The 16,390-nt window shown below is 51.9% G+C and overlaps 1 protein-coding gene across 1 annotated transcript in view; it reads left to right on the plus strand.

The window, feature by feature from the left end:
• The first annotated feature begins 15,613 nt into the window (after window positions 1-15,613).
• Window positions 15,614-16,390, plus strand: part of ARNT (aryl hydrocarbon receptor nuclear translocator) — a 37,100-nt gene continuing 36,323 nt past the window's right edge. Inside the window, exon 1 of the mRNA XM_075607571.1 lies at window positions 15,614-15,888. Coding sequence (XP_075463686.1) covers window positions 15,744-15,888 — 145 coding nt within the window. The 5' untranslated portion in view covers window positions 15,614-15,743. The remainder of the gene's footprint in view (window positions 15,889-16,390) is intronic.

The following is a 16,390-nucleotide window of genomic DNA, read 5'->3' on the forward strand; positions in this document are numbered from 1 at the left end:
TTAGGGTCGCTTGTTCCTCTTCCGAGGAGCCGAACTCCGACTCGGGGAGTGGCACTCCCGCAGGGGACCGACGGTGAGGTTCCGGGTTCTCACCGCGGTTGTAGACCCCTCTCTCTTCAGGCTCCGTTCTGATCATTAGGAGCGATCCCCATTCTCCGGGATCAACTGGTTCGGTGCAGGCCGCACGCGGGGCTTCAGCCGTCAGCATGGCTGTGTCCGCCCCCGCCTTGACTACCAGGGAGCATCCTGGCAATGAGTAGGGATATACCCCAATGTCCATCTCGCTCTTTGTTGTGCTGGTTACGGGAGACACTTTGCACAGTGGTCTCTCCTGTTCCACAGATAACGGGGCAGGTGATTCCTTATCTCCAGCTTCACTGGTGTGGTCCGCCGGCTGGGGCATCACCACAGCTGGGTGTTGGTCATGGGAGGCACTAAGTAACTTCTCCCTGAAGACAGCCTGAACTTCAGCAGGACTCATATTGATATAGAGTCCCGGCTCTTCCTCCTGGTGAACAGAAATGGCTGATGACTGCTCAAAATTCTCGCTCCCCCTGGTGGAATTTAAAGGAGGGGCGGCACACTCTTTCACGTTATGGCCCCTAATTGGCTCTAAGTCCGTCACAGTCTCTGAGGGCGCGGCTACAGCTTTCGCGCCATACCTCCCCGCAGGGTGTGGTTTTCTCTTTGGCGCCAATCCCGGCCAACTTTATGCAATTTTAGCATTTGCAGAATTTTCTGCAACTGGCCCACGCGGTCTCCCAGGGAAGCGGGAACCACCATTTTGGGTCGCTCTGCTATCCATATTAGCAGCAGCTGTAACTTCGTGTTTCCCTATCTTCTCCACTAGCCACTTCCAGGAAAGGGGGTCACCCCGCATCCAAGAGCACCTCATCATGACCACAACCGGATGGTCAGGCATCGCTCCTCAGAAATTGATCACAACAGTACATATCCACTTCGGTGGCCGTGATACGATCCCTTCTCCGCATCTCCCACAAGACTGCACCAATCCGCAGGAGGAACTCAGATAGCTCCTCTCCGTCTTTCTGACGAAGACTGTAGTACCGCCTCATCAATTGTTCCATGTCATCTTTACCCGCACACACACCATGTGCGCTCTCTCCATTAGCCTCCGTCCGCCATTTTGGACTATCCGCACCGCGCGGATCCTCCATTCTTGCGGTCGCCATTTTCTCGCTGTACTTAACAGTATTGTACATGGGGCTCCTCTCTGCGGGGCAGCCACCACACCGGTACAATAAAGATTGCCCTGATGCACCACCACATGTGTACCTAATGTAGGCTGGACTCATGTTGCACTACCTCAGGCTAGGCTCACTCTCTCAGTGTCTGCTGTGACTCCTTCCTCCCAGTCTGTGCTCCCTACGGTGAGTGATCTGGAATGGGCTAGAGTACTCTGGCTCTTCCATGCAGTACTTGGGCGTCTACCTGTCTTGGTCAGCCTAGCGCAGACCCTCTCCAGGACTCCTGACCACGTTAACAGGCTATCCCTTCTGGCATCCTACCAACTAGCACTATCTCACGGTGACTAGGACAGCTATAGCCCGGCTCCAAACCCCCCACTCCTTTCAGGCCCCTAGGTCGTCCCTGCGAACTGACACACGCCATCAGCCCCCTTGACCGCCCCTAGGTCCGTCCCAACGCAGCACAAAGTGGCAGCAGACACTTCTCCCTGTTTCCCAGTGTGCCTAGCAAAAGCCTGTCCTGTTGACAGGTCTACATATCTCAGCAGCTCGCCTCCAAATGTAACGGTTTTTGTGAACCGGCCTGACCCACCCAATCTCACATTGGCCCCTGTGGTCTAACCGGTCCCCATTACAGTGTGATAGTGTCTGGTGGTGCACCTGTTGGCTACAGGACTCCTGAGTCTCCCGCATGATGGTGTGTGGGGAGGACCCGTCCAGACAGGCAGCTGAGGTAGTGTGCTGAGTCCTACCTATATCCAGTGCAGCGCCTCCACCTCATCAGGGTCCCTGCGTCCGCATGGGGATGGTCCTGTTGAGGAACTCCTCCGTGGTGCTCCCCTCTGCAGAGTAATCCCAGACTCACACACGAGGGTGTCTTTGATCAGATGCATTTTTATTGCTTGAGGTGGGCTAGCTGCCCTCCACAATGGGGTGTACTTAGCCCTCCATCTTCCAGCTGCTTCCCTCCGAAAGGTACGCCTTCCCTTAATAGGTGGGTTCCCTATCCCCGCAGGGATCTCGGCCCTGTGCCAGGTCCCTGGTCACAGTTCTCTCAGGCAGCTTGTCTCTGTCTGCTTTGTGCTGCCAGACTCACAGCTCTGCATTCAGACTACTGCAACAATGTTGCAGACCTCCATCTGCCTCTTACTGACAGAGGCAGCACAGCAACAGGAACTCCTCAGCAACAACTCAGAACTACGCAGAACTAACTTTTAGTCACAGTGCTGTGCCTTATGTACTCTGGGGGCTGGCATAACTCTGACATCACTAACCATGGAGTCAGAGTTCATGACCACTCCCATCCATACATAGGGCACCTCACCAGGGTGTGAGGGCAAACCTCCATAATTACTGCTGGCATGCCCACAACTTACCAGGCCTTACTGTCAGCAGGAGAGATGACTGTAGCCATTTTACATGACCGCTACATATACATAGTTACATAGTAGATGAGGTTGAAAAAAGACGTAGGTCCATCAAGTTCAACCTATGCTAAATTTAGACAACAGATACTTTATCCTATATCTATACTTATTGATCCAGAGGAAGGCAAACAAAAAACCCCATTAAGGGGAAAAATTAATTCCTTCCTGACTCCAAGAATTGGCAATCGGATTAATCCCTGGATCAACATCCTTCCCATGTATATTTATTTGGTATATCCCTGTATACCTTTCCCATCTAAAAAGATGTCCAACCTTTTTTTGAACAAATCTATTGTATCTGCCATCACAGTCTCCATAGGTAATGAATTCCACATTTTAACTGCCCTTACTGTAAAGAACCCTTTCCTTTGTTGCTGGTGAAATTTCCTTTCCTCCAACCTTAAGGGATGGCCCGAGTCCTTTGTACTGCCCGTGGGATGAATAGTTCTTTTGAAAGCTCCTTGTATTGTCCCTGAATATATTTGTATATAGTTATCATATCCCCTCTTAGACGCCTCTTTTCTAATGTAAATAAATCTAATTTAGCTAGCCTCTCCTCATAAGTTAGAATGTCCATCCCCTTTATTAATTTGGTGGCTCTTCTCTGCACTCTCTCTAGTTCCATAATGTATGTTCTTAGGATTGGTGCCCAAAATTGTACTCCATACTCAAGGTGTGGTCTTACTAATGCTTTGTAAAGGGGCATAATTATGTTTACTTCCCTTCCATCCATTGCCCGTTTGATGCAAGATAAGATCTTGTTTGCCTTTGCAGCTACTGCATGACATTGGGGAATATGGAATAACATCTACATGTTACATAGATGTGTTTGTATGGATCATTGGTCAACACACTGTTTCTGTTTTAGGCCGTGCCTATAGTGCCAGCGACGTCGCTCGAAAACAAAAGCATTTCCGCAGCCGCGTGCGCTCATAGTGCGCGCGACGTTCCCGTCGCGAAAACTGGTAGCCGGCAAAATTTGATTTTTCAAGGGCTGTCGCGTCACGTGACGGCCCTTGAACCAATCAAATTGCCGGAATTACGCGACGACGACGCCCGCCGAAATATAACTTTCGGCGACGGGAGACGTCACCCGTCGTGTCGCCATCGACGGCACTATAGGCACGGCCTTAAGGCACCAATCATGCACACAGACCCACACCTGCTTCTATATTGTTTTACTGTAAGTATGTATGTATGTACTGTATGTATATCTTTATTTATATAGCGCCCACAGTGTTCTCAGCGCTTTACAAGAGAGACAATACAGTACAGACAATTCTAATACAAAAAAGTGCAACAAACCAGATCAGACAATAGGAAAGGAAATCCCTGCCCCGGAGAGCTTACAATTTTGACATTGTATACAGGGCCATCTGAACAACATTAGGGGCCCCCGGGAAAGCAGTGCACGGGGCCCGGCCTACACTGTCGCTCCCAGCCTCCCACGCGCTCACTAGCAGCAGCAGGCACCAGAAGTGCTGCACTGCTAGGCTGCGAGCGGTTGTGACGCGCGCCGGGCGGGCGGAGAGCGAGCGGAGCCGGGGTTACACTTCCGGGCAAGGGAGAGCGAGCGGAGCTGTGGTGCCGGGCGGGGGGAGAGCAAGCCTGGGTGCCGGGCGGGGAGATAGCGAGCGGTGCCGGGCGGGGGGAGAGCATTGGTGGGCACGCATGGGCCGGGCGCGTGGGGCCCCCGGGCAACTGCCCAGCGTGCCCATACGTTAAGACGGCCCTGATTGTATGCCTAAACTTCTCTGCTTATTGAGGGGCTACACCGCTGTTTATATATCGCTAAGTAAGGCCTGTTAGAGTTGGAGGCAGCAGGGAGATTAATGACATTATCCTGGCACTGCGTCTGAGCATTGATCTTCTAACGACCTTCTAAGGTTCGCGTGTGAACAGAAACCTATTACAATGTGACCCTCACTGACAACCAACTGCATTTTAGACATTATGTTCCAGACACATGGGAAGCAAATCCTTCCGATCCCTTCCATGCTTTGTTTTGTGTTCCTGGGATTACGATATGCGGCCGCAGTTTCCCTTGGTGTGTCCTGTGTGTATGAAAGAGGCAGAGGGGACAGTGACACAGAAGACATGGGACAGTGACCAGAACTAAAGAAGACAGAATGGAGACATGACAAGGGACAGGTACGGACAAGTGGATGGTGACGAGGGTCAGGCAGAGGGAGCCAAGGGGACAATGACATTGGGGACAGCGATAGAAGAAAGAAGGCAGTCACAGAGAGGAGTGACACTGAGAGTGAGTAGAGGGGGCAGGCAGGACAGAAACGGGACAGCAGCAGAAGAGGATATATACAGTGCTCGTTCAGTGTCAGATAACCAATAAATTACTGTCATAAGGATTTCATATGTTCCAGCGTAAATTAAATCTGATGTCACCCAAAGATGCATCTGTGTACTGTACCTGTACACCCATCTTCATACAAATGGACTTCCCTTCTCTAAAGGGGCTTTGAACAATTTCCTTTTAAAGAGACACTCCACGTGACAGTGTGTTTTTGTTTTATTTCCATAGGTTTGAAGCAGGGGGGATCCTGCTGATCCGGGTTGATTTCAGCTCCGGGGAACCCCCTGCTCCCCGAGAGACTTACCTCCTCTGCAGGTGCTAGCGGTGGGAGCCCTGGCCGGGCCGTTTAAATGTCCCCTGTCCTGTGGGCCAATAGGAAGCCGTGACGTCATCCCTTGTCTTTTCCTGTTGGCCCATGTGACGCGGGAGCTTTAAATTGCACAGCGATACCGGCAGCACCAATCTGTCTCTCGGGAAGCAGGGGGTCCCCGACGCGGAACCCAACGCGGTTCAGCTCCGGAGACCCCCTGCCTCAAACTTATATACATTGAAAAAAAAAAAAGCACACTGTCTATTGGAGTGCTGCTTTAAAAGGAGCCAATTTGGAGTTTCTGTGCCCCAATCGGCACTATCACAGTTTAATGAATAACCCCCTCCGCCTCCCATCGCTCAACCTTCATGTTCTACATCGATGGAAAGCTCTTTGTGGGGACTTTCCAGGAAAGTTATCGGGTTTTTGAGATTTTCGCCCCCAAATATCACCCAGACACGTTTTATTCTCCAGTCCCATCGCCGGTCTGTGTTTGTTCCATTTCCCCCTTTCGGGAGTCCTATAAACGTACAGTTTTAAAACCATTACTTAATCACTATACCATTGTACAGACTCCAGGCTGGTCTCCCCCCGAAATGTACATCCCTCACATTCAGGGTTGCCACCTTCTATTGAACGCTAACCCGGACACTTTTTGCAAGAACATTTTTACATTTATTAATCTTACCTGCGGCTGCATCACCCCCTGCAAGTTCCAGTCAGCGTGGCTCCGCAATGTCAAATGGCGCGCGTTGCCATGACAACGTGACATCACGGCGTCACGCGGCCTTCAAGTTGCCATGCCAACGGGACGCCTCATGAGTATGAAACATTATCCTAAGTAATTTGGATGGCAACGTAATGCCGTGTGATGTAGGGATGTAGCGGCCTGTTGTCATGGCAATGGGTGTCACGTGATGTGACGTCACGTACTCCGGTTATCATGGCAACCCGGCGCCATTTGACTTCGCGTAGCCATGTTGACAGGATTTGCAGGGGAAGATGCCGTCAACGCCGCCCGGAAATTCTTCAGCTACACCCGTAGCCTGGGTGGCCGAAAACCCGTAGTCTCCGGGTTAAACCCGGAGTGGTGGCAACCCTGCTCACATTGCACCCCGCACATGCAGTGCTGGGGTACCTGTAATATTTTTTCTCAAATAGGGTGACATGGATCAGGGTTGGCCAACTCCAGTCCTCAAGGGCCACCAAGGGCTCGTGCTGGGCTTTCAGTTCAGTAGGTGCCTTAGAAGGGCATCTCATGAAGAAAACGGGGACACTGGTGTCCCTCAGCCCACAGAACCTGGTGGATTGCGACACGGATAACTACGGATGCGATGGAGGGTACATGACCAACGCATTCGGTTATGTGAGAGACAACGGGGGGATAGACTCGGATGTGGCTTATCCTTATATCGGACAGGTGAGTCAGAGCCTTGTGTACAGGGAGATGTAACGTCAACCTCTGGAGAGGAAGGTGACCTGGGAGTCGTTATTGCATTAGGTGACCTAAACCCTGGAGAGTAATGTGACTAAGCAATGGGAACAGCCAGCAGGGTGTGGGGTATATCGGGAGAGGTATTAACAGCAGGAACAGAGAGGGAGTGATGCCACTGTATAGATCAGGAGTGGACAACTCCAGTCCTCAAGGGCCACCAACAGGTCAGGTTTTCAAGATATCCCTGCTTCAGCACAGGTGGCTCAATTAGTCCCAGCTTCAGCACAGGTGGCTCAATTAGTCCCAGCTTCAGCACAAGTGGCTCAATTAGTCCCAGCTTCAGCACAGGTGGCTCAATCTGCGACTGGGCCACTGATTGAGCTGCCTGTGCTGAAGCAGGGATATCTTGAAAACCTGACCTGTTTGTGGCCCTTGAGGACTGAAGATTGCCACCCCTGACATAGAAAATTAACCCAAAGCATCGCCATAAGCAAAAAAAAAAAAAAAAGTAATGATTTTAGTGATGTATTATTGTTTTTAAATCCCAGATAAATAGGCATTTTCATTTACACTTCAAACACTTTTATTGTCAAATGTTACTAAGGCATTTAGTTTCAATGTCTAATTATTTGTATAGGAACTTTAATGAACGCCGCTATGTAGAAACTGATGTCACAATTGGATAAAAAAAATAAAACTATAAAGAGTTGGACTCAAATCCTTTAAATGTACATTACTGCTAAATACATACAGTATACTGTAACCAGGTCTAATTATCTTGCACTGTATACATGGGGAGTGCACCCCAATACGTCATTTTGAAAGATGTAATCTGTGCATTGTATATGGATATAGAACATAACATGTATATTGTGAGGCTTTATTAACAAGCGTATTTATTATCTAATTGTCATTACCTGTCTCTAATTTACGCGGTAAACCCTGACTGCATTTTATCCGGGTTATTTATCAAACTGCCAATCAGGGTCGTTATCGCACAGAAACTCCTATTGAAGTCAATAGGAGTTTTTTTGCATTAGTGACCCGATTGGCACTAGCGCAGTTTAATGAATGCCCTCCCCCCCCCCCCCCCCATACACGGGTTTGGCAGTGTTAAAATGGATCTCCTCTGTTGGAAAGTAATGATGTCTTATTATGGAGACATGAAATCAAATGCAGGCTTGTTAAATGTTATTTTCCTAAGTGTGTTACTCTGCAAATGTCTAAAGAGCATGGATTTAAAATGCAGAAGGTGGGTTACCTGCTGGTGCTGTCATGTGTGCCTGCAGTCAGTACAACTCCTTGTACATGTGCAGTGTACAGATCTCACATGTCCTGCAGTCTTTTCTGCAGCCCCTCTGTCTCCTGCTAGTGATGCCGCCTTTCTCAGCCATTCTCAGCCGATAGGATCATTTCATGAATTGTTTAGGGACGCACCAGCGTTGTGTTTCAAGGGATAAGGGGAGCTGCGGTCCTGCACATTGTATGGGGAGAGAGATATCGGGCACCATCTATCCCAGTGTTTTTTTAACCTGTTTTTTGGTTAAATAACTATAATTATATTATGAAATTCTACGTAACCCCAACCCTCTGTTTATTTATTTTATTTCTAAAAATGTTATGCCAGGAACTAATACACTGAGAGTTACCTCTCGTTTTCACGTATGTTCTGGGCACAGGGTTATAACAATACATGGTTACATTAAAAGAACAGAGGTTATGCAGTCAACTCACAGACATTTCATGGACAGATAGATTTGGAAAATTGGGTACAGGGAATAAAAGGGCTTGTGAGTTTCGGATTGCAAAAAGAGCAGCTTTAACATCACCAAACATCAAAGAACGTCAGCAAATGGCTCGCTGCGCCAAAGGCTGTCCGTCTTTGGGGCGACGCAGATGTACACTGAAGGGGTTCAGATTGAATGCAGCTGCGAATACAAAGTTCTTTGTCCTCTTGGCTCATTAACATTCCAGGGGGTGGGGTTGACGTTCCACAAAGTACAAGCAAATGTTAACCCTTAGCACGCTGGTCCTGTGCAGAGGGGAGCAGCTCTTGGGGAGCCCCATCAGGTGTCCGCCTTTGGGGTGACCCAGATGTACACTGTACATGTATTACTCTGTAATAGCGCGTCTGAGATCAGATGCATTGTAAGGAACCCCAGCCCTCTCTAATAGCGTGTCTGAGATCAGATGCATTGTAAGGAACCCCAACCCTCTCTAATAGCGCGTCTGAGATCAGATGCATTGTAAGGAACCCCAACCCTCTCTAATAGTGCGTCTGAGATCAGATGCATTGTAAGCAACCCCAACCCATTCTAATAGCGCGCCTGAGATCAGATGCATTGTAAGCAACCCCAACACTCTCTAATAGCACTTCTGAGATTAGCTCTATTGTAAGGAACCCCAACCCTCTCTAATAGTGCGTCTGAGATCAGATGCATTGTAAGGAACCCCAACCCTCTCTAATAGTGCGTCTGAGATCAGATGCATTGTAAGGAACCCCAACCCTCTCTAATAGTGCGTCTGAGATCAGATGCATTGTAAGGAACCCCAACCCTCTCTAATAGTGCGTCTGAGATCAGATGCATTGTAAGGAACCCCAACCCTCTCTAATAGCGCGTCTGAGATCAGATGCATTGTAAGGAACCCCAACCCTCTCTAATAGCGTGTCTGAGATCAGATGCAGTGTAAATTCTTCTGTATTTGTTACAATTTTCAAATGACCTGAAAAGTTCAGGGACCCCTTTAGGGATTTCTAGGAACCCCTGTTGAAAAACATTGATCTCTCCACTGCGTATAGGCAGAACAGCCTACCTCTTATAAACACAAATAGAGATGCCCACATACAGCGGCAGATTTTCAAATCCGCCGCCCCATGGCACTTAGCCCTGTCTGCCGCCTCTCGCTGCCGCCCTGCTTCTCCTTTGGAATCCCAGCGTTAAATGACACCACGGACGTCACCAACGTGACGTCGCACGGTGTTGCGTTGCCATGGAAACGTTGATGTCATTTGGCAACGCCGTCACATTGGTCACGTGCGTTGCGTCATTTGACGCTGGGATTCCAAAGGAGAAGCAGGACGGCAGCAAGGAGGCAGCAGACAGAGCTAAGTGCCTTTCCATTAGGTCTGATAGGCCCAAGTGCGCGGCAAAAGCACATGGCGGTGAACATTTTTGCTGACCCAAGATGTTGCCGCCATAGGCCCGAGCCTAACGGACCTAATGGGAAATCGGACACTGTCCACATACCTTCGTATATGGGTTTTCCACCAGTGTTCTGGGAAGCCCTGGATTTCCGCAAGAGATTACCAAGGACTTGTGAAAATAATTGGGAAATTACTGCAGTACTGTATTACTCTGGAGATGTTTTTATTTGATAAGAACAGCTATTTTACGCTTTACTCTCCAATAAATGTTTTTTATTCACATTTTTTTTAATTGTAATAATTGAAAGTTGAACTGGGATGGCATACATTATATGTAATATAGCAATATCTCGCTTTATTTAAAAAAAAAAATATTAGCTATTTTTTTACCTAAGCGGTCTGAGATTCTGCCAGTGCGGTGTCATTTTTAGAGCAGTGTCCAAATATAGGACAGTCCGGTTCAATACTGGACACCTGGCAACCCTAGCGTAAAAATAGAGTAAATTGGCACAACATGATTCTGAAAAAAAAAATGTTTTTCATGTGAGGTACGGTAATAACGTTGTGTTTAATATATCAAGCGTGAATTAAATATCAATACAATAAGCAAGCGAAATCATTCCAAGTAATGGACTTCATGGTTTCTCTCTGAAAGCAGAAATATTGTGCATCATCTATGTTAGTATCCATTCTTGTTAATTACACATTGAATCACTGGGATGCAAAACCAGTATTTCCAGCTGATAGCTGTTTGTTTTTTGAAACCTGTGGAACAATGTGTTGCAGGCCCAACGGGATAACAAAAGATCCAAGTTTGCCTTAGAAATCAGCTCAACTCTATCCAAAGTGGTTTCCATGACATTGGCGGCCATCTTGTGCTTTCCCCGGTGACACTGGCCCATCTCTGTATGTAGAAAGAGCTCCATCGGAGGAGGGAAACGCGTTAGGCTACTTTAAGAGACTGCAGATTCTCCGTTTAGAGGTTGGTGCCTGTGGAGACACGGAAGAGATTGAGACCTGACTGTTGCGCTGACGTCACGACCGGAAGTGACGTCACACGCCGAGAGGAGGACTGGAGCGGTCAGCTTTCGGTGAGACCCTTTGTGGTCTATCTGTGTGTAACGGACCTATCCCTCCACCCCTCCCGCCCCCCCCCCCCCCCCCCCGACAGCCAGGGATAGGTTGTACATGATACATAACACAGTCTCTGATCTTTCCAGACAGGGTTTAGACCTGTTCTGTTAGAGTGTTAGCTTAGTGGGTTGCCTTTCTCTTCTCTCAGGGTCTCTCTCTCCGTGGGTTCAGCCCAAGGCTGTGAGGAGTGAATAAGTAGAACAGGGTGCCAGGAACTTTTCATCTGAGTCTTTATTATCAGTGGTTCAGCAACATAGCATCAGCCATAGAACAGGTTTCTCAGCATACATAGCAGCGGCAACAGGACAGGTTTTCAGTGAAGCAACACATCCCACATCTCTCTCCTCCAGACAGGAGTTCCATGCAGGCAATATAGAGCGCAGAAACCTGCGCTCTATTAACCTACCAGCTTTTGATTCCACTTTAGGCCTCGGCCATGGTTCTGGCGGGAGGGCGGAGGCGCGCTGAGGCTCAGGGAAGCGGGTGCTTTCCCTGGCCTTAGACTGCGCACCGTCCGGGGACGTGTCGGCGGGCGGGCCAGAGACATCACGGAGCTGATTCGCCCTCATTGGGCGAACCGCTCACGTGACCGGCCCTGCGCGCCGGCAAGCAGGAAAATTTAAAATTTCCCTAAGACCTACGCTTCCGCAAGCGCGCGTAAGTGTAGGCGAGCCCCTACTAAAGCCGCTCTCATTGCGGCTGTAGGGGCTCAGTGCCGAGCGGAAGCGTGCCTCCGCCCGCAAGCACTAAACATGGACGCGGCCTTTCGCTAATCCCTCTCCTCTCTCAGTTCTACTTCAGACCCTGACAACCTGGTCAGGAACTACAACTCTGCCTTATCCTCCTGTCTTGACCTACATGCCCCGCTTTCTCTCTGCCGTCCTCGCCCTTCTAACCCCAGACCCTGGCTAAATTCCAACACACGCATGCTGCGTTCCTCCACTCGCTCCTCTGAACGCCTCTGGAGGAAATCTCATACGCTCGCAGACTTCCTTCACTACAAATTTATGCTGTCCTGTTTCAACTCTGCCCTCTCTCAAACAAACCTACTTTTCATCACTAATCAACATGCACAAATCTAACCCACATCGACTCTTTTCTGTCTTTGACTCTCTACTCAGACCACCCTCGGCTGCCTCCTCTTCTTCCTCCATCTCACCTCAGGACTTTGCTGACTTTTTTAAGGAAAAGGTGGAATCCATACGTCAGAACATCCCCTCTGTTGCCTCCTCCCATCCCACACCGCTTCCTAACTCTCCTCCTGCCTTTCTGGACTCTTTTTCTGCTATCTCGGAGGAGGATGTGTCACTGCTGATCTCCTCTTCTCCCTCTACCACCTGCCTTCTTGATCCCATTCCTTCCCATCTCCTAAAACCTCTTGCTCCTTCTATAATCCCTATGCTCACACAGATCTTTAACTCTTCCCTCTACTCTGGTACTTTTCCATCCTCCTTCAAACATGCAACCCTACTTGTCCTTGACCCTACTTGTCCTTCTAACTATCGACCTTTCTCCCTCCTGCCTTTTGCCTCCAAACTCCTTGAACGTCTTATATTCTTTTGATTGCTACACTTTCTCAACACCTATTCTCTTCTAGACCCTCTACAATCTGGCTTCCGCACTGCTCACTCTACTGAAACAGCCCTCACTAAAATAACCGACGACCTCCATGCTGCCAAAAACAGAGGTCATTACACTCTGCTCATATTACTCGACCTCTGCAGCATTTGACACCGTGGGCCACCCTCTTCTCCTCCACATTCTCCATACTCTTGGTATTCGGAACAAAGCTCTATCCTGGATCTCCTCTTACCTCTCCCATCGTACTTTCAGTGTCTCTTTTGCTAACACCTCCTCCTCTATCTATCTCCCTGTGGGGGTACCCCAGGGCTCTGTCCTGGGACCCCTTCTCTTCTCTCTTTACACACTCTCTCTAGGTGACCTATTCACATCTTTTGGGTTTAAATATCACCTCTATGCTGACGACACACAAATTTACCTTTCAACCCCTGACCTTACACCTGCTATACAGACCAAAGTTTCTGAATGTCTCTCTGGAATATCATCCTGGATGGCCATCCGCCGACTGAAACTTAACATGGCAAAAAAGAGCTCCTTATACTTCCTCCCAAACCTGGCCCTACTACTTCCTTCCACATTACTGTTGGAAATACGATCATTCACCCAGTAGCCCAAGCACGCTGCCTAGGGGTCATACTCGATTCCTCTCTCACATTCTCCTCTCACATTCAAAACGTTTCTAAAACTTGTTGCTTTTTCCTCCGCAATATAACAAAGATACGCCCTTTCCTCTGTTACTTGTCTGCTAAAACTCTGACTCAGGCCCTCATTCTCTCCCGTCTTGATTACTGTAACCTCCTGCTGTCCGGCCTCCCTGCCTCTCACCTGTCTCCCCTACAAATCTATCCTAAACGCTGCTGCCAGAATCACTCTACTTTTTCCTAAATCTGTCTCAACATCTCCCCTCATGAAATCCCTCTCCTGGCTTCCGATCAAATCCCGCATCTCACACTCAATTCTCCTCCTCACATTTAAAGCTTTACACTCCTCTGCCCCTCCTTACATCTCAGCCCTAAGGGGGGAGAGGGAGGAGGTAAGGGGGGGGAGAGGGAGGAGGTAAGGAGGGGGAGAGGGAGGAGGTAAGGGGGGGGAGAGGGAGGAGGTAAGGGGGGGAGAGGGAGGAGGGAAGGGGGGGAGAGGGAGGAGGGAAGGGGGGGGGAGAGGGAGGAGGAGGGAAGGGGGGGGGAGAGGGAGGAGGGAAGGGGGGAGGAGAGGGAGGAGGGAAGGGGGGGAGAGGGAGGAGGGAAGGGGGGGAGAGGGAGGAGGGAAGGGGGGGGGAGAGGGAGGAGGGAAGGGGGGGAGGAGGGAAGGGGGAGAGGGAGGAGGGAAGGGGGGGAGAGGGAGGAGGGAAGGGGGGGAGAGGGAGGAGGGAAGGGGGGGAGAGGGAGGAGGGAAGGGGGGGAGAGGGAGGAGGAAAGGGGGGGAGAGGGAGGAGGAAAGGGGGGGAGAGGGAGGAGGAAAGGGGGGGGAGAGGGAGGAGGGAAGGGGGGGAGAGGGAGGAGGGAAGGGGGGGAGAGGGAGGAGGGAAGGGGGAGAGGAAGGAGGGAAGGGGGGGAGAGTGAGGAGGGAAGGGGGGAGAGTGAGGAGGGAAGGGGGGGGAGAGGGAGGAGGGGGGGGGGAGAGGGAGGAGGGGAGGGGAGGGGGAGGAGGGGGGGGGAGAGGGAGGAGGGGGGAGGGAGAGGGAGGAGGGGGGGGGAGAGGGAGGAGGGGGGGTGGGAGAGGAAGGAGGGAAGTGGGGGAGAGGAAGGGGGGGAGAGGGAGGAGGGAAGGGGGGGAGAGGGAGGAGGGAAGGGGGGGGAGAGGGAGGAGGGAAGGGGGGGGAGAGGGAGGAGGGAAGGGGGGGGGAGAGGGAGGAGGGAAGGGGGGGGGAGAGGGAGGAGGGAAGGGGGGGGAGAGGGAGGAGGGAAGGGGGGGGGGAGAGGGAGGAGGGAAGGGGGGGGAGAGGGAGGAGGGAATGGGGGGGAGAGGGAGGAGGGAAGGGGGGGGAGGGAGGAGGGAAGGGGGGGGAGAGGGAGGAGGGAAGGGGGGGGAGAGGGAGGAGGGAAGGGGGGGGAGAGGGAGGAGGGAAGGGGGGGGAGAGGGAGGAGGGAAGGGGGGGGAGAGGGAGGAGGGAAGGGGGGGGGGGAGAGGGAGGAGGGAAGGGGGGGGAGAGGGAGGATGGAAGGGGGGGGAGAGGGAGGAGGGAAGGGGGGGGAGAGGGAGGAGGGAAGGGGGGGGGAGAGAGGGAAGGGGGGAGAGAGGGAAGGGGGGAGAGAGGGAGGAGGGAAGGGGGGGGAGAGAGGGAGGAGGGAAGGGGGGGGAGAGAGGGAGGAGGGAAGGGGGGGGGAGAGAGGGAGGAGGGAAGGGGGAGAGGGAAGGGGGGGAGAGGGAGGAGGGATGGGGGGAGAGGGAGGAGGGAAGGGGGAGAGGGAAGGGGGGGAGAGGGAGGAGGGATGGGGGGAGAGGGAGGAGGGATGGGGGGGGAGAGGGAGGAGGGATGGGGGGGAGAGGGAGGTGGGAAGGGGGGGAGAGGGAGGTGGGAAGGGGGGGAGAGGGAGGTGGGAATGGGGGGTGAGGAAGGTGGGAATGGGAGGTGAGGGAGGTGGGATGGGGGGAGAGGGAGGTGGGAGGGAGGCGGGGAAAGGAGAGGGAGGTGGGAAGGGGGGGGAGAGGGAGGTGGGAAGGGGGGGGAGAGGGAGGTGGGAAGGGGGGGAGAGGGAGGTGGGAAGGGGGGGATGGACACAGACACACACAGCCCCGATCCAGCTAATAACCCGCCCCCTCCCTTAATAGCCACGCCCCTCGCTCCTGCTCTAATATCATCAAGCATGTCAGCCAATCATCAAAATACACTGTCCAACCAGAATGCTTCGTTTTATCGACCAACCTGGATATTCCATTTACTAACCAATCAGAATCTCTGGTTCCGTTACCCAATCAGTATGCTTCATTTACAAAGTAGTACGCCTGCTAGGTGACCTGAACCAATGAGAACGCTCGATTCTGCTGTCACGCAACAGATGGTTGCGTCATGAGGTCACCGAACCTGCTGCTCGCACCCTGCACGCGCAAGGCGGGAGCGTCACGCGGAAGCTCGGTCCTCATTGGTCGGCGCGGCCGCCCGTCCAGGCGCAGGTCCCGACAGGGTTGGTTGCAGTAGCGCGCCTCGGAATCCCCGGAACGTTATTTATATACTGTACCAGCCGCCATTGTATGACCGGGGACCGGGAGGAGGAGCCGGGCTTAGAGTGGGACAGGGGACAGAGAGGAGGAGCCGGGCTGAGACGGGGACCGGGAAGAGGAGCCGGGAGTGAGAGCGGGTTCCCCGGAGCAGGCATGGCAGCGGCCGCACACCCGGGTAAGAGCTGCGTGTCCCCGGGGAGGCCCTGACTGCCCGGGGGGGAGTAGGGTCTTACAGTCACTGTGTGTGTGTCACTGTGTGTGTCACTGTGTGTGTCACTGTGTGTGTCACTGTGTGTGTCACTGTGTGTGTCACTGTGTGTGTGGGTGTCACTGTGTGTGTGTGGGTGTCACTGTGTGTGTGTGGGTGTCACTGTGTGTGTGTGGGTGTCACTGTGTGTGTGTGGGTGTCACTGTGTGTGTGTGGGTGTCACTGTGTGTGTGTGGGTGTCACTGTGTGTCACTGTGTGTCACTGTGTGTCACTGTGTGTCACTGTGTGTCACTGTGTGTCACTGTGTGTGTGTCACTGTGTGTGTCACTGTGTGTGTGTCACTGCGTGCGTGGCGCTGTGTGCGTGTGCGTCTCGATGTCGCTGTGTGCGTGTTCGTCTCTCTGTCGCTGTGTGCGTGTTCGTCTCGCTGTCGCTGTGTGCGTCTCGCTGACGCTGTGCGCGTATCGC

The sequence above is a fragment of the Ascaphus truei genome, chromosome 7, assembly GCF_040206685.1.
Source record: "Ascaphus truei isolate aAscTru1 chromosome 7, aAscTru1.hap1, whole genome shotgun sequence".
NCBI classification, from domain to species: Eukaryota; Metazoa; Chordata; class Amphibia; order Anura; family Ascaphidae; genus Ascaphus; species Ascaphus truei.